Source organism: Camponotus floridanus, unplaced genomic scaffold, assembly GCF_003227725.1.
Source record: "Camponotus floridanus strain SB8 unplaced genomic scaffold, Cflo_v7.5 scaffold6, whole genome shotgun sequence".
NCBI lineage: Eukaryota > Metazoa > Arthropoda > Insecta > Hymenoptera > Formicidae > Camponotus > Camponotus floridanus.
This window is the reverse complement of record NW_020229769.1, coordinates 1,408,247-1,429,782: the sequence shown is the minus strand read 5'-3', so window position 1 is coordinate 1,429,782 and position 21,536 is coordinate 1,408,247. Positions and strand designations below refer to the sequence as shown.

General features: G+C 29.6%; 3 protein-coding genes across 11 annotated transcripts in view; 2 read left to right on the top strand and 1 right to left on the bottom strand.

The window, feature by feature from the left end:
- Positions 1 to 3,460, bottom strand: part of LOC105252055 — a 62,768-nt gene extending 59,308 nt beyond the window's left edge. For 7 of the 8 annotated variants that reach the window (XM_025412952.1, XM_025412957.1, XM_025412955.1 and 4 more), the window contains exons 1-2: positions 3,208 to 3,460; positions 1,015 to 1,402 (exon numbers count right to left, since the gene is read on the bottom strand). The gene's annotated coding sequence lies outside the window, so the exon portion shown is untranslated. The remainder of the gene's footprint in view (positions 1 to 1,014; positions 1,403 to 3,207) is intronic. The other variant, XM_025412953.1, reaches the window with a different exon arrangement.
- Positions 3,461 to 11,787: 8,327 nt separating this feature from the next.
- LOC105252054 overlaps positions 11,788 to 21,536 on the top strand; it is a 59,838-nt gene continuing 50,089 nt past the window's right edge. For both annotated transcript variants that reach the window (XM_025412950.1, XM_011259239.2), the window contains exon 1: positions 11,788 to 12,138. The gene's annotated coding sequence lies outside the window, so the exon portion shown is untranslated. The remainder of the gene's footprint in view (positions 12,139 to 21,536) is intronic.
- Positions 14,810 to 16,021, top strand: LOC105252085 (uncharacterized protein KIAA1211 homolog). Its single transcript, XM_011259299.2, has one exon. It carries the CDS (start codon positions 14,810 to 14,812, stop codon positions 16,019 to 16,021), a length of 1,212 nt encoding a protein of 403 aa, XP_011257601.1.

The following is a 21,536-nucleotide window of genomic DNA, read 5'->3' as shown; positions in this document are numbered from 1 at the left end:
TAATGTATGCAAACTGTACTTTATTTATGACTTAAAATAGTTTATAAGAATAACATGTAAAATTTATTATCGAATCCAAAAACAATTATGTACGCATTATGATACGTAGATATATATTATGTTCAAAATCATTTGTTTGCTTTTATTTGCTCGTGATATAAGTAATGGATGAAAAGAAAAGCCGACATTCTAAGGTGTGGTACTCTGCTATAACTGAAAAGTCATGTCTGACCTCATCGGTCTATCATAAAAAACGCGTAATTTAGGTAAATGACAATCGATAGCTATTCCGAGACACGTGCTAAGTGTGCGCTCTGACAAATGGCAACGTTATTATAGAAAATATATATCATATGAACGTCAGAATGTTCATGTTTGCAAAACCTTATCGCGTATGAACATTTTATGATTGACTTCCTTGACCTCTGAATCTACCAAGACCTTCATAAATATTTAAATTTTAATTTCTTTCATTAATTACCATGATTATCTGTACAAAGCATTTGATTTTATCTCATAGAAAAATTAAGAAAGATGAGATAATTTTCTCATAGTTATATTACTAATGTATTTATCTAACTTGTTAATAGGATTATCAAAAAATAACTTTCCATATACATATATTCAATATAATTTTCAAATAATATAATGTTTAAGAATAATGTACACAAATTTAAATTTGAAGTATGATTATGAAAGAAAAGTATCCTGAATTATAAATTTCAGACAGTACATTTATATTATTTTTTACAAGGTATTTTCTCTTTTTTTCTTTCTTATAAAATTTTATCGGCAAAATCAACATACATGAAAATAATAATAATCATTAATGTAATATACATATAAACAACATCTCTTCTAATATATCTATTTTCATATAAGAAACATATTAAGAGAAATATTTAAGATAAATATCCTAGAGGTATCGTTCGTGACGTTGAAACGGGATTGGCTATTTCTGTAAAATTTAAAGAGATAGTATATGATCATAAGTTTCTTTGGAAAGTTACTCACCCACGATGTAACGATATTCCGATAGAGACCGATATCTTTGATGTCACTGATCGAAATTTTATAAGATGCACGGAAAGAAAAATGTGAACGGAAGAAAATAAAAAGCGTTTTCAGATTAATAACGATCAATGGCCTAATCGTAGTTTTTCTCGATGTCGCACATTCAATCACTAGATATTTTCCGATCTGTAAAGGATTCACAACGATTCGTCCAGTTACCAGATATTTCGCACCGTGCTATTCTACCATGTTCACTCATGGATTTTTTGCAGTCATCCTGGCAACGGTAGAAATGTTCTAAACGATTATACAAGAACTAAAAATCACACACACTCTTGTTTTTTATCATATTGAATAATTCCATTTGCGAATAAAATGCTATAAACTTCTATAAGAAATAAACAGAAATTAAATTGTCAACGTATCATGTTTACCGCGTTATAATCATAAGTGATGAGCGCTCATCATGGTGTGATTATAAAAAAAAATATTTTCCTAAGAAAATTTGGCAACAGTTTCAAATAAACTTTTCTAATTTGAATATATAATTACTGAATTTAAGAAAATTTTTATATTTCAAAAAATCGATCGTAAATATTTCATTAAGAATATTTAAATATACATCCGAAAGATTAAAACAATTATTGCGCTTCAAACACATATTGTATCTTTATAATCTTTCTCTTTCTCCAAAATTGTATCAATAAATTTATCATTTTTTTTTAATTTTTTAGACATTGTATGTTACATATATATAAATAGTTTCAAATTTGAGTTTAGTTGTGATTTTTGCCAAAAATGAGTTAAATGACCAAAAATATGTGACAGTTATATTTTCTAGTCATAACAAAATATGAAATTTTCTGCAATAAATTTTATGACGTACTAATCATGCTGTTTTTATAGAATGTTTAGGAAATAGAGAATGCATCACCCTTTACAGATGCATGTTTTTTTAACTGGATCAACCATTTTTTATAATAGATTTTCGTCCAATATGTTACAGAGTTAACTATATTTCTGATTAATTCCGCCAAACAAAATTTCAAATATTAGTAAGGTAAAATCTAGACTCGAACTTCAAGATTTCTATATTATTTGAGGATCTCTATATTGTTTGAAGAATTATTAAAAAGTATAACGTAATATAGCATGTGTGGAGCCGATCTTTCTCTAAATATGCCCTCGCCGGTCTTTCTCTAAATATGCATTGATGGCTAAAAAAGACAATCTAATTAATTTTTAACAGAAAATTAAAAGAGAGAATCATACATGGCCATGATAGTGATGTTATATCTATAACGTACTAAATGAGGTCAAAGAGGTAGGTCAGTACATATGACCTCAGCACTTCCTGACGTAAGGGACATCATAATAATGAACTAGTGTTATAAGCTAAAAGAGTTTTGCTAGGTTCTATCTTTATAATTCAATAAGCCATTTGAGAATAATAATTAAATAACATTTTAATTAATATTACAATTTACATTGAACCGATTCATATTTTAATTTCAAAAATGAAAAAGGACAGTGCATTATTTAATTAAAAATATTTATAGAAAATGTTTAAAAATAAAAATTAAAGATTTTATCGTAAATGAAATTTCATCGTTGATGATAAAACCTATCAAAATTTATAGTATACAATCTGCATTAATTATATACAACATATGTGTATGTGTGTATCAAATAATGAATATTTGAAATAGTAAAAATGTATCTGCAAAAAATTCTGATTGATCGAAAATAGAAGATGTAGTAAAATCGTGTAGTCGTTCATATATGTCATACATGATATATTAAAATAAATATTATGAAAAATATAAATTATAATATTTAATAAAAATAATGTATCTGTATATATAAAAAATAAGAAAATCGCTTATTTAAAAAATACTATTTTAAAAAATTAATTTTATCAGCTCACGAACCATCCGTAAATATTTTCTAAACGAATCGCATTCCTCGTCGAAATTCGTCTTTAATCTTATCCAGTATAAAAAAAATTTTAAGAACCAAGTTCAACGCACTTGTCGTGACACAATTAATACAAATCACCATGAAGAGCGCTATCTATTTTTTTATCTTAATACTTAATAAGATAACTCGACATACGAAGCTAAAATTTTACTTTTAAAAAACGTTATTAAATGTATCAAATGCACCAGCAAAAAAATAAAATACGACACTAACTGCGTTATGCGACGAAAACGACAGTGTCAAAAAATTATTTGAAGATCAGATCTCTTGTGGATGTAATGCGCGCGCCAGGTGGCAAACGCGCGATATGTCTCGACGATAATATCTTTATCGATTATTCACTCGATAGTTTCTTTTACTGTACGAAATCCCGCGGATCATCCGTTTTTATCGAAAGCGCACACCACGGTACCGCATACGAGATCTGAAGATGTGAGAAATACACATACGTAACGCCTGGTGCGAATGAAGCGCAGCCACTGAACGTCGAGGGGTTGTCGCGCGGTAGGCGCCCTCGGTACAGCTTGCCTTCTCGTAGCTTTACCGGGGATGGCCGTGGTGGTGGTAGTGACCAGGGCCGAGCATACTTGCATCGGCCCTGTAGCAAAATGAGTCCTTTACTTTTACAAGCATCAGTATAAACTTTTTTATACATGACTCTCGCAGGAAGAAAATGAAAATGTATATGTGTACATTTTTAATTAAATATCAAAAGCTCTCTTTGTATTATGATTTAAAATATTGAAATTTTTTACATAAAGTTTACTTTTTAAAAAGAATAAAAATACAGAGATATCATAAAATATTTAAATTGTTAAATCGAAATATAAAATAATTAAAGACCAAAATAACCAATATCTGAGTCTATGCGAAATTCATTTTAATTTAAATTGTTAAACTTGAAATTTATAGCATTTATATGACTAACAGGTCGGTATAAAATTTTTTGAAAAATATAAATAAAAGTACAGCTTGCATAATTTTATACATATTTGATTAAATTATAATGATTAAATTATAGTTCGCAAATGAATACTTTAAACAATAATACAAAAAATTTGTATGTTCACACATAATAATATACAACAATAATGCAGAATGTTTTTTTCTTTTATTTTCTGCACGCTATGACACAGTTTGTTGTATTTTTAATATAACTCATAAAATTCTTTGAAGTCTTTTTATAATTTAAACGTTTGTAATACTTTTCGAGACAATTTCACTGACAAGACAATTTCATTTAAACACGAGATTTTTAATCCAATAAAGTCGATATAAATAAATATAACACTAGGAATTTAATCCATTAAAATTATATTTTAAAAATTCCAATTTCTAATAAATATATTACAAACTAAATTTTGTGAACAAATTATATATTGTAGAGACGCGAATAAATATATGCGCCCATAAAATTCGTCCCTAAATAAAGAATGCTAGACGCTTGCGCGTCAGGTATAAGGAAGTCTGATTGTAAAACTGTGAGAGTTACCTGTCCAACCGTTGTCTCTTACGTTGCAAACTTTTTGTAACTTTAACCGAATACTGTCAGGGTCTGACAAAAAAGGCTATCGGGAAAAGTTCTGAGTTTTTCGCATCTGCGAATCTATCCGTGAATGTGCGCCGAACCGAAAATGTACATGTGTCTAACAATCATGTTACCAGGGATGTTGTGTCGTAAAGCTTTAACAGAATTGAGAGTTCTTAATTTAATATAATAGATATAAATTTAATTCCACTTTTTTCGTTTAATAGTTTGATAGTTTTTAGTTTTTCAATTTCCATTAATTTGTTTTTCGAGAAAAGAGATCAATCGAATCATTAAGCTTTAGATTGATTATCTTATAATTCCTTTAGTAATTAAATTGAAATTTTTACATCAACACATTTTCAATTTAATTTTTTATTTAATTATTCAAAGCTCGCTGTTAACGAGTTTTAAATTTATAACTTTTGTTAAAAGATGTTTACTTTTGATTGTATAGTTAACTAGCTAATTAACTAGCTAATAACATTAAAAAAATACTTCATCTCTTATATTTAATATGCCTTTCGATAAAAATCTCAAGTATACTAACGAATTGAAAGTTTAAACCAATACTTCAACAAGTTTCTATCGCAATATTTAACCGATATTAATTTAACTGATGTGTTAAATTTTCGCGAAAATAAAAAAGCATAACCAGAGAGAGTATTCGTAATAACATCCAATATGCGCATGTGACAAGAACCAAATTGTCACCGTTCAATTGCTGACGTCAATGCGCTTGTCCGTAAAAAAAAAATCACGGAATGAAACAGAATGTATCAACACTCTTGCAATTCCTAGATATTTCGAAATTAAAACTCGTTTCTATTATACCATACCGGATTGAATTTGCAGTGGAAAAACGTTAGTATAAATTTCATGCTCCACTACGAAAAATATATGAATTTCATGCTGCATTACGAAAAATGAAAAATTCTACTTGTCTATTCCAATCTTATTTTTATTGATGAATTCACTTTTGTCTTTACTTTTTGTAAAGAAAAAATAAAATAAAATTTAAAAAAAATTTTAAACTGTAAAATGAATTATACATCATCGTTATTGAAAGTTAATTAAAGATTTCTTTTTTTTGATAAATAAAATATACAGGGACACTCGAATTTAATTTATTCTTAATATATGAGTGATACATTTACTATTTGTATCTGTATCGAAATTGAGTATCTTAATTTTCTGAATATCTAAGTTTTCTAATAATATTGGTTTTAATATCCACGGATATTACATTGTTATCACAGTTGCTGTTCGTGACTTAAATGTTATACATGTCACATAAACGTATGCACATAGGGTCAACTAGATCAAGGTTAAGCAATCTGAATGTTGAGTATAGTCAAGAGAATACATATCATATAGAATACATACATGAAGATTCACTAGCAAGTAATGTATAATATATAAGTTACGAACTGTAATGAAATAAAGATTTTGATGAGGCGTAGAAAATCGTAGAAACAAAAGTGTTGGCACAATTTTCATGATGAATAATTTCTATATACTATGTGCGAATGTTAAGCAAATTTTAAAAGATGGCAGAATATATAGAAGTCAAACGTATTCATTTTTGACGAGGATTTGATCGATTTCTCTCATTTCTCAAATCCTTTGTCTTATTTTTTTGCGTCCAAGGTCAGTGTAGTCAAGTATGAATCATTATTTTCTCTTATCTAGCTACAAGCATAATATACCAATGTATTATCAAATTACTACGCGTTCAAATGTCATGTTACAATCTGCGAAAAAATTTGCGTGCAAAGCTATCGTGAAAAGTGCACGGACTTTTTATTGTGTCTAGATGTGCTGCGTAAAATTAAAATTAATAAAAGCCTCCATTAGGCTTAATTAATTGAGAATCATAATTCTAAGTAGTTCTATTTTGAGCTGTGCTGGTGCATGATTAATGAAATCTTTTACAGCGAGTATTTTTCAAGAAATGAAGAGACATTTAATTTGCATTTATGTTGAAATCCGTCACTATTTATCTCACATGTTTTTTCAAGAAGCATACCTTCTGCGGTACTTTTTCAAGAAACATCATTCTCGTTGATACGATAACATACAATATAAAGCAAAATAGCACAGAGTTACAATATGAAATGTGATATATAACAGAAATATGAAAGGGTAAATTTAGTACAAGTTTTTTCTAATTAAATTGCTTCATTTCTGCATTTGTTATTTCTTTGTATGACGCAAATGTTAAAAATTTCTTTTATTTATTTTTTCGAGATATAAATAATAATTGTAAATAATAATTAATAATTTGATGTTTCGAAAACAAAATAACGCAGAAAGAACTTCTCTGTTTTCAAAATTATCGGGATCGAGCTATCTCTCTATTCTACGTTCAATCATGTCATTTCAATGACATACGTGTAGAATATTTTTGTTTCTATTTGCTCTCTAAATTCACGCATAGTTATGCATTTATGTGACAAACGTATAGTGAAAGAGATCAGTTTGTAACCCTTCCAGAATAAAGGGGAACCCAGAATAAAGAGGTAGCTTGATCCCGATGATTTCAGAAATAAAGAGGGTCTATTATATTCTATTGTACGTTTGTCAGAAACGAACCTGTGATCTTTGAATTGGAAATCCAATGCGCTATCCTTTGCGCCAAAGAAATTCCTTACGACAATTTCTTTCAAAATCACATGGGTCAAATTTTTTTCGGACAATTATTTTATAAGCACAATTAACGTTATCTGTAAAATTTAATAATTTACTTAAAATGATGATATATTAATGTTGATGAATCATCGCGATTGCGTAATGTCATGTTTCATTCCATTTTACGAGTATTTAATTGGCAAAATGTAATGTCTTTTTAATTGTAAAAATGATTGTTGCTTTGGTCATTAAATCTGTCATTGAATTCGTTACGAATAAAATTTGATGATAACAAAAAATATGACGATTTCTTAATTTATTCATCACTTAAATAATTTATTTTAATTATTTTATTTCATGATCGATAGAATCCATTAAATTTACAATTTTCGACACATCTGTATCTACGTCTATTTAAACATACAATAAAATTGTTTTAGTTGCCATTAAAGCGCAAAATAAAAACAAAACATGATGCAACGAAATAATTACATTTGTTGCAATAAAGTAATTAATTATAGTCATTATTATAATTAATTATAGTCATTATTATAATTGGCAACTTTGTTACACCATTCCTAATGTTTTATACTTGGTCTATAAATAACATTTTTTTATTACCGTTAAATATATATATTTCAAACTCGAATTTTATATTTTAGCATATTTAGAATTCTTTATATATATGGAAAATAATGAAAATAATATAGAAAATTATATAGATACTATTTTAATACATACGTGTATATATTCACAAAAATTTTAAATGTCTAAATACTTTATACAATTTAATTTTTTTCTCTTTCTTGAATTGAATTACTTAGCTTTTCCATTCCTTAATTTTATTATAAATTTATTTTCTGAAATATTGATTGTAAGCTCTTTTAGAACAGTTGAAATATATTGTAATTAATATTTAAATTAAATGCTGCTACTTTTAATTTATAATTTTAAGACTAAATATATTACATTTAATAATAAAATCAAAAGAAAAAGTTTTACTGCTTCTTATACGAAACATTGTTTTATAATCATCATATTAAACATTATTTTATAATCTAAATCGTTTTTCAAAAAACAAACATTTAAAATTTTTCTTATAAAAGAGAGAAACAATTTTTTAATATTTTTTATATTTTTTATAAATTAAAAAATTTTTATCTGTCAAATAAATTAGACAATTTCTCCTCTTCATAACCAATAATAACAATTTGCTATCTCTATATATCATGTAACATTCATTTCATTAGTATAATTTCAAAAATGTTAGACAAGCAATGTTTTTTAAAATTTCCCAGCCTTAATATAACCAGATGAAATCGCGCAGAGAACTGCAAACAATATATATATACGAAGAATCTAAAGAAATAGCTTCCAGAGGTTAAAAAGCTCTTTCTCTTATTGGCCTATGTTATATATGCAAGCTCCGTCAATCTTTATATATTGTACTCGATGTTGCAAAACATTGAGAACAATACTAACTAAATAAAGAAAACTATTACTTTTTAACTTGAAAATAGAACTGTCTTTCTACAATAAAATTATAAAAAATTTCTAAACGATAATGGAAACTCAAAAAAAGAATTATACTTTTATTTTTTGAGTTCCCATTATCTTTTAGAAACTTTTCATAATTTTACTACGAAACGTGTCTCTTGTCTCACATAAAAGAAAAGTTGTTTTGTTATGTTATGTTACAAGTATATAGAATTAAATGTGATAAAACTATATCTCAATGTTTTTTTCATTGACAAACACTTAGTAAAATTTACGCCATCTGATTAAATGAGAAATTTAAAAACTGAAAAATTTAATAATTGATGTATATATAATTAAAGATAAAATTCTGTGATTAATATAATTCACAAAAGGGGGAGGAAAATATATCTTAAGAATAAAACTTTAATTAATTATTCTGATCTTATTTTACATAGAGGTGATATGGATGTTTCGTAACAAGGCTGGAAGCACTTTCCAATAATGCAATTTAACCCTATCCAACTCTAATTTTGTTAAGGTTGAAATTTCCTATAACTTACGGTTCATAATTTACTTGTAATTTTCGTGCGCACTACACATGCACATTAATTATGCAAAATATGCGAAGCCACAATTTCATTTCATAGTTGCAATCTAGGAAATATTTAAAATATAATTTATTACGATCAAAAAAATTAAAATTATTCATATCAATACATTTTTAAAATTAAAATTATTAAAAATACGTATTTTTTTCTATTATTGAAAATAAAATTATAAATATAAACAATCGATTAATTCTCGATTTTTCTTGTAAATATAATTTTCTTTATAAAATTAAAATCATATTTCAAATTTGAAACTAAAGTTTCATTTCTTTCTTTGTATATATATGTATATATATATATATGTATATATATGTCTTTGTATATAGATGTTAGTGTCATTTATCTCTTTGTATGTCACTTTTGCAGCAAAATTATTTTAATTAAAAGCTTCTCAAACACACATCAGCCACATATTTTTTGACATTTTATAAATCTTTATCTCTATTGCAAAAGCGAGATTTGTGAAAATATCCCGTATATGAGAGCACTTTCCATGCATCCTGTCAAGTCATTTATTTCGTATAAAACAGCGATGTATCATGTACGGGCAAAACGGTCATGTCGGACGAGCCAGCCTTAATCTCACATGTGCCACGCTTCTCCTTCACGTTAATTTAGATATTTCTCATCGTCATCCGGCTTATTCCCATCGCGCTTCCTCGCCCACTTCTTCTATTTCTTGCTCTCTCGTGCGGAACGAGAGAAGAGCGCAAATTGATCCTTCCCGAGGGCATTTACGTATCCATACTTTAATCACGAGTCCCCTCAAATAGCCGGCGTAACGACTCACTTTAGTCATATTTAACATTTTAGCTGGCAGTCGCAGAAAACATGCGTGAAGAGTCAACTGGAAGATAACATAATGTCTTTGAAATAAGATCTTAAAAGTCTAATATTATTTTCAAATTTTATAATTAATATTTTTATATGTATTGTAATATTCGACGATTCAGTTTTTTATAAAGTAATTATATTCAGACAAAAATAAACAACAAATCTTTTTTTCGATGAAAGAAGTTTTGTAATATTTTATATTTATTACTTATATATATTTTTTAACATAGAATTTTATACATTCAATACATATATAAAGATTTGGCATTAATTATTATAAATATATATATTTTTTTCTGTATATAAATTACAAAATATATTATTTTTTATAATGAATAATTAAAATATTAATTCTCTTTACATCACATTGTCATTTATCATTTATCACTTATTATGAATACTCTTTTCAAATAAGAATATTAGAATACGTATATTAGATTACGTGAAAAGAAGAGGAGAGAAAGATTTATATGAAGTTTTAATTAGTTTTTTTAATTATCTTTTTTGAGATTAAAGTCCGCAGATCTTATGCTCGTATGCACAAGAACGACTTGAGAGGCGTAACCGGACAATAAGGGCAGTTGTGTATTACGGTGATTAGTGTCACTATCCTCATATCAAGTCTTTACGACTCTATTAAAGCGACCGGTTTATTCTAGTAGAATAATTGCGCCGCCGCGAAACCATTTCAATATTAAGTTAAATCGTGTGTGCCCTCTTAAAAATAGTTAAAACTATTTCCAATATGAGTTTTTTGCATTATTCGAGTATTTTGTATCGCCAGAATTTTCATGACTTTGAGATTTATACGATTATGTGCTGCTCGTCTTCAAAATGTTGTTGATTCAGAAACAGGTTTTCGTAAAAGTGTGAAAAAGATGGTCAATCGCTATCAAACGAAATCTATAAAAATGAAACCATATCGTTTTTATGTCCTGATATTTTCTCGTATTCTTTTCGACACGTTTCACGAATGGAGTAAATTAACATATAAGGAAATACGCATTCTTGCATAATACTTATAAATATTCTCTTTATATACTACTATTTTTTAGATATGATAATTATGTAGAACGCTCAATATTAATTAAATAAACAATTATTTACGAAATCATTAAGCTTCTTATAAATGTACGATTTGACATTTAATATATCAAAAAATTAGATAAATATAAATACATAGACTTTTATCTTTATTTTATTTTTAAAGTGTTTATTTGTTTGAAATATTGCATTAATATAAATGAAATTAGTGAAAGGAAATTACTTTAAAAAAATAGAATATTAAATATAAATTTCATACATATTCTAAAGATACATATGTCTATGTATATCGTAATAGTATATCCTGACATTGCAATTTCGTTACAATCTTCTATGTCTACGAACGCCTAATGAACGAACAATTAATCATCCCAGCTACGTGCCACGTGTACATATCTCACCAATTATAGATGAATCAATTCTGGAATTCAATTATTTAATAATGTCTCGCATGTAGCTCACCGCGATTATGAAATCAAGTCGAATACATTTCGATAGTCAATCTCCTCGCTCCTTCACGCATATATCTGGCGTCTCCCACTAATCGGCACGTTTCCTCGCACATCCACTCCCAGGGACGTAGGAACTTACCTGGTCGGTTCCCGTGGTGCCCCATCGGCGAGATGGGGTTTAAAGGGGCCGGCGGCGGCAAATAGCAAGAGAGCTTCGGCTCGCGTGTGCTCTGACGCGGAAAGCCGGTTAGTCGGTCTCAATCCGCCGTGGCGTTCGTATTAAACCGGAGTGCGGCTTCGAGCAACGAAGTTCCGATCCGATTCATGCTGTGAAAAATCGAAAAAAAAAGAAACAAAGAAAATTCGATTCGAAACAAACGCGGGCTCGTCGCGCGTCCATCCGTCACGATATCATCGATCCGGCGCGAATTGCCGAGCGGGAAATTCTTTTGTTTCCCGAGTGTAATCCCTTTCTCTCTCTTTCTCTCAGTGCATACATATTAGTGTCTCGGTGCACGTGGCTGCAATTCATAGTCGAGTTCGGTATACCTGGACCTGCGCAAAGAAGGTAAGTCTATCTTGTTTTGGTTATTCTTCGACAGCGCACGCGTCTTCGTACGTTCGGGGTCAATTGCTATTTACACGGTTCATTAAAAGAGCACGACTCGGGGTAAACATTGATTAATTGAGGTAGATTTTTCTTTTGATACAGTCGAGTACAATTGAGGATACTCATAACATGTGAGAGTCTCTTCACAATATGCGGATTCTTAATTTACATACTTTAATTGTATTTTTCTAAAAAAGTTGTCTGAGAAATATATATCAGACGAAATGTATCTATGAATGTGTCAGATGCGATATATTAAATAAAAAAGTAATAGCTTAAAATTTGAAATAACATTTCTTTGATGCAAAGAAATTTTTAATAATTTCAATAATTTTTTTAATGTTTTGAAAATGATTATTACTAAATTCACGAAATTGAAATAGCTATAATCTTATAATCTAAAACTTCCATAAAATTTCTTATGTATATAAAACATAACATTACACTGGACTTATTCATCAAACAAGCACGATTCATGTTAATAATATTTACATACATTTTAACGGTCGGTAGCAATTATAATCGTTGTTCTTATATAAAACAAAATGGTTCGTTGAACAAGAATCGCGCTATAGAGCAAATAACTGGCCTTCATTAAATCGCCGAAAATTATTATTATTCGAGTTTGACTTTTTATTCTTTTATACAGAAGAAAAGTTGATATTTTTTTAAATATTATTTTATTGCATTTACTTTACTTTACGCGTTTGTAACTGTAAAAATATTGTATAAAGTATTTGTTTCTCTTAAAAGTTTCTTCTCTATCTTAAAAATTAAGTTTTCTTTTTTAAGCTTTTAAAAAATAATATTTTTTAAAGCGGTTTGCCAAGTTTCCTTATTGTAAAGATATGTTTTGTAATTTTAACGAAGTTATTTTTAATAATTTTAACTGTAAATAATAACTGTGTTGATTGATTTATACGAAATAATATTTTGTATCACATTTTTGATAAAATTTTGTGTTACATTCTCTTACTTCCTATGTGCAATTCAATATTATTAAAATTATTAAAATAAAAAAATATCTCTGAATTCTATTGATTTATCAACAGTATAATTAAGAAATTTTGTCACTAATGCTTTAATAATATAGTTTAAAATGTGAATACTCTAATAAACTATGGTTCTAAATCAAATCGGCAGCTGCTTTAAACAGAACAAGAGACTCGTAATTGTGGAACACATATGTCAAAGTCAGAGGGACAAAGTGCTGATTCAATCTAGTATCTTTCGAGGAAATTCGAATGATGATTTGTGCATCATTTCGTCACGTTCCAAATTGATTTCTTTGCATGTAACATGCTTCACTTATAAAATTTATGTTCTGTTATAAAAGAAAATAAAAGAAAATATTAGATTTTTCCATCGTCGTATAATGTGTATCACATTTTACATATCCATATAAATCATTTACATATTAATTTATACATTAGAGATATATTCATAGAATTAAATGACAACGTAATAACATATCATATCCAACTTATTTCAATTTCTTATTTCTTGATCATTAATAGAAGCATTGATTACTTATATTTAAACAATTTATTTTATTTATATGCATTTACTTGATACCTGAATATTATTTATACGTTAATCTTATCATCTTATGATATAGTTATTACGATAAAGAACATATGATGTATCGTAAGTACGCTTGATTAACGAAGCATGATCCTAAGTAGGTTCAAGGCTTCTCCGCGATTGAAGCAGAGATAGCTAGCTTTAGCGATAGTTTTCGTTTTCATTACTATCAACAATGAAGCCATTATGAGGAAATCTAGCAGCGTTGTAGCTCACTTTTCCCGTTAAATTTAGATTAACCTAATTTACTGTGCGAAAATTCCCAAGATGCATTCAAATCCCACAAAAAAATAGGAAGAAAGGAGGGGAAAAAAGATGCAATCAATATAAAGACTATCTTACTCTATTATTAATCTGATATTAATGCGACTTATAAGCATTAATTATACATCATGCGAGATGAAAACATAACGTAACATGATGTACGCATCACGAAGAAAACTTTTCGTGAGCCAAATGCCTCTTTCTCATCGCGACGTGTTTCCCGACAAGTTGCGCAATGTCGAATCAGACGATGCGTTAATTAATTAATTAGCACGTCGCGCGCGCCCTGAATCTCTTTTCATGTGAAAAATGAATGAAAGGCACATACATATATACAGAACAAAATACAGAATATAATATAATTTTTAACGAGCAAAGAACTCAACAATACGATGTTTAATGCAAAAATCCTTTTTTGCCGGTTATTCTTTACATTTCAATTCATATATTTTATATTTCAATTTAAAATTAAAAAAAATATATATATGTATTCTTTTACTCGATAAATTATAAAGAATAAAAATTTGCAAAGAGTTTTTTTGTTTTTTTATTGTATATTTTCTGTATATAAATATATTTATAAGACTATGAACTGGCGTAACTAGCGATAACCCCCCTTACAGGCGAAACCGGAAGATAATGACCAGCTTCCAGCACGTTAAAACACATCTCATCTCACCAACCTACTGACAGTCTAGTTCCACGGTCTTTATCAAACGCATGCATTCTCAAGATAAGTCAATATTCTTTACAAGACAAGAAACACATAAATATTACGAATATGAAGCCCAACGAAAGCGCTTTATACGTTGCAAGGTTTCATCGCAGTTGCCGTAATCGCGAGTCGCATGACGCGGTCTCAGAGTTGGCGGCGGAACTGCGACGTGCCTACATGGTGAAGGGACTGCAGGCCCAACTCGAGGAGAAACAGACTGGCAGATACATCGAACTCATGCGAGAACGCGAGAGTGCCAAATTGGCTCGCGAACAACAGCGAGAGATGTTAGAAAAGGATCTCCAGCGCCAATCAGAGATTCTACAGAAATGCGAGGAGTACAGGCAGCAGCTGGACGAGCAGCTGACGCGGAAAGAAGAAGAGAAAAGAGTCCTCGTAGAGGAAGCTCGCGAATATAGGAAGTACCTGGAAGAAGTGGATCGAGTACAGGAAGAACGGGAACTCTCGAGGGCACTGGAGAAGAAATGCGAACTCGTGGAAAGAGCGAGACAAGAAAGACTGATACTCGAAGAAATGAAGAAGATTCATCGACAGGAGGAGCGTGAGGCGGAAGAGAAGAAGCGGCGGGAGGATCTAAAATATTTGAAGGAGATTGAAGAGAGATCGAAGGAGATGAGTAGACTCAGACAGGAGCAGATAGAGAGACGCGAACGTGTCCTGTTGGAAACGACGAGGATAATGCTGGACGCTCAGGCTCGAAAACGAGAGAGGGAGGAACGTCTGATTGATCTCGTGGCTGAGGAGATTAGGTGCGAGCTCATAATCAAAGAGATGGAAGAGGCGATGCACAGGAGAAAGATGCGGCAAGAACTGGCAGCTAGTTTACGGGAACAGATAGTCTTTACGAAGCAGTGTAAGCAGCGTTTCGTGGAGGAGGATAGAGCATGGGCCGAACAAGTCATGAGGAAGATTATGGAAGACGAGAAGATGGCGAGGTTCACGGCAGAGGCGAAAAAGAGGATGAAAATGCAGTACCGGAAGGACCTGGAGAATTTGATTGCGCACCGCCGCAGGATTCGCGAAGAGGAGATTGCTAAGATTGAGGAAATCGCTAAAGAGCAACGGAGGTTGGAACTAGCTGAGGCAGAACATGCAAAAGAGGAAAGAAGACGCTTGTTGACGACGCATGCAACTAATATTGCGAACTTTGTGAATAGAGCAGTTCTCACGACTGAAGAACGACAAATTCTTGCCGAATTGATGAAGGAAAGTCATGACACTGAAAATATCAATGACGATGCACTGGCGAAAATATAAAAAATTAAATAAAATAACAAAAACTTGAAACAAGAAGCAAATTTTAATTTTTCAGATGTTAACGCGTAAGTGTAATGAGTATCTAACAACGAGAGATGCAAAATAAAAAACTGAACGAATTGGAGATATTAATCGAAAGAAGTCAAGAAAATAATAATGAAAACATATTAGCTATGAAAATGACAATGGCTGTTTTGAGCTCCAAGTATTTAATAATATTAACGTATGCATAATACTAACGTACTTTATTATCGCGAGTTTTGCAAAATAGAACAATTAGTAAAAAAAATTAAAGATGACAATCAATGATTGCACATGTAACATGTATTATTCTATTTTTAATAAAAAAGCTCTAATTACTCAAATAAAATATCGATTGTTCATTGAACTATCATTAAAATATGAGATGTCAAGAACCGTTAAAGTAATCGTTTTGATCAGCAGAACACGAATGAAGGAGATAGTCCTATATCTTGGAAGGAATAAAGCTAGAGGGAAACAAAAAGGAAGCCAACTCTTTTGGAAGGAAGCCAACTTTGAAGGAAGATAATAACAGAAATTTCCTAAAGCAGAATTAAAGATAAGACATAGCAAACGATCACTTCTAAACGATCACTTCTAAACGACACAAAGAAATTCTATAAGATAATACCTGTAAGAAATTAATTAATGATAATAATGATAATATACAGATAATAATGATAATATACAGATAATAATGATAATATACAGATAATGTTTATATTAAAATATTTTAGGATTAAAAAATTTAAATACAAACTAAAGCCCATCATTGAAAATTACAACCCTTTTAATTTTTAACGAATTTTATAGCGATACATATCATAATGCACACACGAAAAAATTACAGATAAAAAGCAAAGTAAAAGACTCTTAAAATTAACTTTCCCCTTTCTTTACAGAGAGTGTACTATAGTTTTTATTAGAAAAAATATATCTAAAAATTAGATTCCAGATGAACATGATAGGCGACAATGAAAAGAAACGGAAATTATTTCGTCAAACAGGATGAGACCTCTTGTAAGAAGGTCAGAAGGGAAACCGCGAAGGGTGAGAGAAATAGCCGGAAATTGTGGCGGAAGTTAAAAACTTAACGAATGTTCAATGTCGTAGGTTTTACGCATATTTATGAGTTAACTAACAGAAGTCTGCCGAATCAAATTTGTTAGAAAAAAAGCGTGAGTCATAAAATCGATGTACAAATTATAACTTAATATAAAAACTAAAACTTTTATTGCTTTAAGAAAAAATAGTTTAATTATATATTACGTGCGTACGTGTGTGTGTATGTGTGAGATTTTATTTTTTACATGGTGCAAAAAGCTATTACGTCTTTTAATTAAATCGCAAATCATCTTGATTATTCTAATGTATTAAAATTATATACTATCTCGATCGAAACTTGATTTTTCTTGTTATCAACATCCTAAATTATTGTTAGCATAGTATAAAATATCACAAAACAACATAGTTTATGCTTGTGTAGTAACATGACTGCCATTAAATTATGTTTAATATTTTCTTAATATCCTTCATCTCCTATTAGATATTAATCAAAGTCGGATAAGGTAATGGCCCTAAGAATTATGTGTCTTAGCAATGTATTGAAATTGAGCATCGAGAAAACATTGTAGATGTAATTATTATACTTAAAGAAAATTGGATTACAGTCACGTGCGCACGTAATTGCAGCGTAATAAAATCCAAAAATATAATTTTATTAAAAAAATTATTATAAATAATGTATATATGCTGATATATAAACATTTGTATTTAAGAATTAAAAACAATTATTTCAGCCATATTCCAAATAAAAGAACAAATAATATTTTCCAAATGAAATATATAACAATCATTTTTAAAAACATTTGCAAGACATTATCAAAAGTTTTTCGGACATTTAGTGTACCAGACAGTACGGATATACATACTCCCTTAGCACCTGTCGCCAGGTGTATCCGCCTGTTAGAACGTCCAAAGATTTCCCAGGAGAAGCATCGTTCTCAAGTAATTTTAAAAAAATTCACACGCCCATATTACTGAACACTTTATCTGACAAGACAGTTCACAAAAGAAGAGAAAATTTGTGTAAAACATTATTTGTTATAAAACTAGTATTTGTATAATATATTTATAATACTCTTTTCTTTCTAATAGTTAATTATAACTTTCATTGAGTATTAACTTTTTACCATAAAATATACAAGAAAACGTGCAGAAGAATTTTTGTCTCTTATCTTTTCTATATTTATAATTTTAATTCAATCTACTTCTGCTTCATTATTTTATACTGCCATGCTACTAGAATATACTTAATATTTTATTGATTTAATAAGCGTGGATATTTATAAAGAATTAATCAAAATATCGTTGTCTTCGCATTTTAGAAATGTCATGTTATTCATAGAAATTCGTATGTTATTTCATGTTATTCCAAAATAAATGGAAAATATTGTTTATATAAAGGCAGAAGATAAAGATGCTTCAAGCTCACACGACTGTCATAGACATGATACGTCATTTACAGTGTTCAATAATTAAAAGCATATCAGAATAGAATCTTGATACCGCGTAATTAAATATGATTGTTCGTTATAGACCTTTGATATCGCTACTCAAGTCATTCGGATAACGATATCGATTCCGACATCAATTCAATATCGATATTCTTTTAAATGAAGAGGATTTCTCTATTTATCTCCAAGAGTAATAAAGATATAAAGCTTCGCAATAATGCTTTCATTAATATTATATTTATATTAATAATTAACAAAAAAATTTGTATAATTTATTAAATATACATTTTTTTATAATCAATAGTTTTATCTCGTAGACATTTTTCTGCAATACTTTTTTCTGCAGATTTTTACTTTTATTTATTTTAGAACTCGCTAAGTTTAATTAAAATTTCCGCTGTGACAAGATTTCCTTATTAAATGTCAGTCTTATCATTGAGAAAATCAAAGAGTAGCAACGTCGCCGCGGTGTATTGAATCATTAATATTCTGAATATGAAATATAAGCATAGCTTGTATTTCGAATCGCAAAGAACTAATTACATCGCGTATAATAAATCTATCGATCGAGTGTACGCAGTCAGTGTAACAGAATCGGTTCGTCTGATGGTTAAATACGCACGAGTTAAATATACGTGAGAGTCTGAGACGCGGAAAATTTAACTCGTGAAACAGCTCGTTGAATAATAATTGCGCCGAGAAATTATATCTGCAAATTCACTACTTCTATCGGTCACGATTATTAACGAGCGGTAATTTGACGATAAATTTATCCTCAAGTGTGTTTGTCCCCTGCCGCCTGGCCGACAACTTCAAGTTTTACCTCCGCAAATTATGCCCTAATGACGACCCTTCGCTCTCTCGTCGTTACATAAAAAAAGTTGTTCGTCACATTGTAAATTGTCCGCGTGGAAGTCACGAGAGCTGCTTCTAGAATTAACACTGTGATGTTAATCGATACTCTCGTTAGGCCGGTTCTTGAGCCTTTATAAAGAGTATGCTCTTTTATTATTTTATATACATGTACACCCTATGTAAGAACTTAAGAGAATATTGAAATTTTCTAGACTTCTTATTTTCTGTAACACCGATTCCGCCCACAGACGGTAAAAAATGAATTCTAACTAACAATTTTATCTATATTTACATCAGGAACATGCTTTAAGAAAACTATGTCTCTTCAAAAGTTATCTAGAAAGTTTTTTCAAAAATATTAAATTATTATCTCGTTAATGTTTAAACTTTATATTAAAAGATGTATTAATATTTGAAATATAGGATTATTTTTATAAAACAAAGCATGTATTATCGTACTGATTCCTCGATGATTTTATTTCTGGTTTACTTTTAAAAAAGACATATTAAATTGATGCTAAAAAACGAGAGTTTTCATTTAAAACGAAAATATTTATTACTACAAGTTTATTAATCAATTTGTTATGTATTCTTCGAATCCCGGAGAGAAATCTGCGTGACAGTTGGACCGCTTGGCAGATCTGACGGGTCAATATTTTACTTCTTAACGCCTTGTTAAATCTTTGAATAATTACCACGAGAGCTGGAACCTATGCAAATATAATTGCATCGGAATCGCAACAAGTAACGAAACTTTTAATGAGCAAAAACGCACAGGACGATCAATTTCATAACGGATTCGAGGGCTTGCGACGATTCCGTAGTGTATAACGAATACCGTTAGGAGAGATTATTCTCGTTACGTGAGGCACGACATTTTTTTCTCTCGATTCGCGGTCTGGCAAACGAGTTGTTTTTTTAAGCGCTTATCCGTGTTCGTTGTCTCGAGAGAGGCTTTTTTACTTTTTGGGAATTGATCGGATAGTTACGATAGCTTTATCGTATAGCATATGCCGATGAAAGGGACAAATTCTAGTTTTGTTTTACATCATCACATATGCGTATGTTTGTTATTCTTTCATGTTATAATTAATAATTTGATTCTACACAGTTTTTATATATAATTTTATATATAATTTTATAAATAATTTTATTTTTTTGCGATACTTTTTTATAAAAATTATTGTAATGAAAAAAATTATATAACATTTTTTTATTTATGAAAACTAATATAATACAGGACTAAGTTTTTTCTTTTTTAATTTTTTCAAAATATTTTATAATTCCAGTTGGAGCATTATTAAATAAATATCTTCCGAATAATCCAAAAATAATAATTTTATATATACTTTTCATTCTGCAGGTTTCTGAATCTCAGACATTTAAATGATATAGTTATTACGATTATCGAATATAAAAGAAAAATAAATCAATATATTATATTATATAATCATTCACGACAGAGACATTATTATATTAATTAATATATTATCTTATTGTTTCAGAGTGATAACATTTCGATTTGTAATAATATATACATCAAATGTAACATAATTAATAAGATGCAATGTTTATCGTTGTTGTTAACAGATGCGAATATTTATTTCATGCTATTTTGTCTATTAAACAATCTTTAATTTTCGTTATGTACCACCTTTTATTCTACCTTTTACCTTTTTTCATACATTGAGATTTATTGCTTTATGTAGAACGAAAGAAAGAAATAGAGAGATGCGCAGGGTGAGATTATAAAATAAACATCAAGTCTAAATATATCGTAAAATATTCGTGAATATTGCACCCGTATGCGCTCTTCGCGCGTTTATACGTACTACGAATCTTAACCAGGCACTTGCGACTCGTGGTCCAGGGTTTACGATAACCGTTTATTTTTCATGAGAATAATTGAAGAGATGAACGCGAAACTGCATCGCGATATCTTGCTGTGCTTGAAACGTTACTGGCGGATTACAGATGGAAATTGGAAGCGACCGAAGAGAGAAAGGAAAAAGCGTCGTCGCTCGTAACCAGAGCTGTTCGGCCAGATATTTATGACGAACGTTATGTATTCATCAGAACATGATTGGAGAGTTTTCGTCCCGAACATATGACGCGGGAATGCC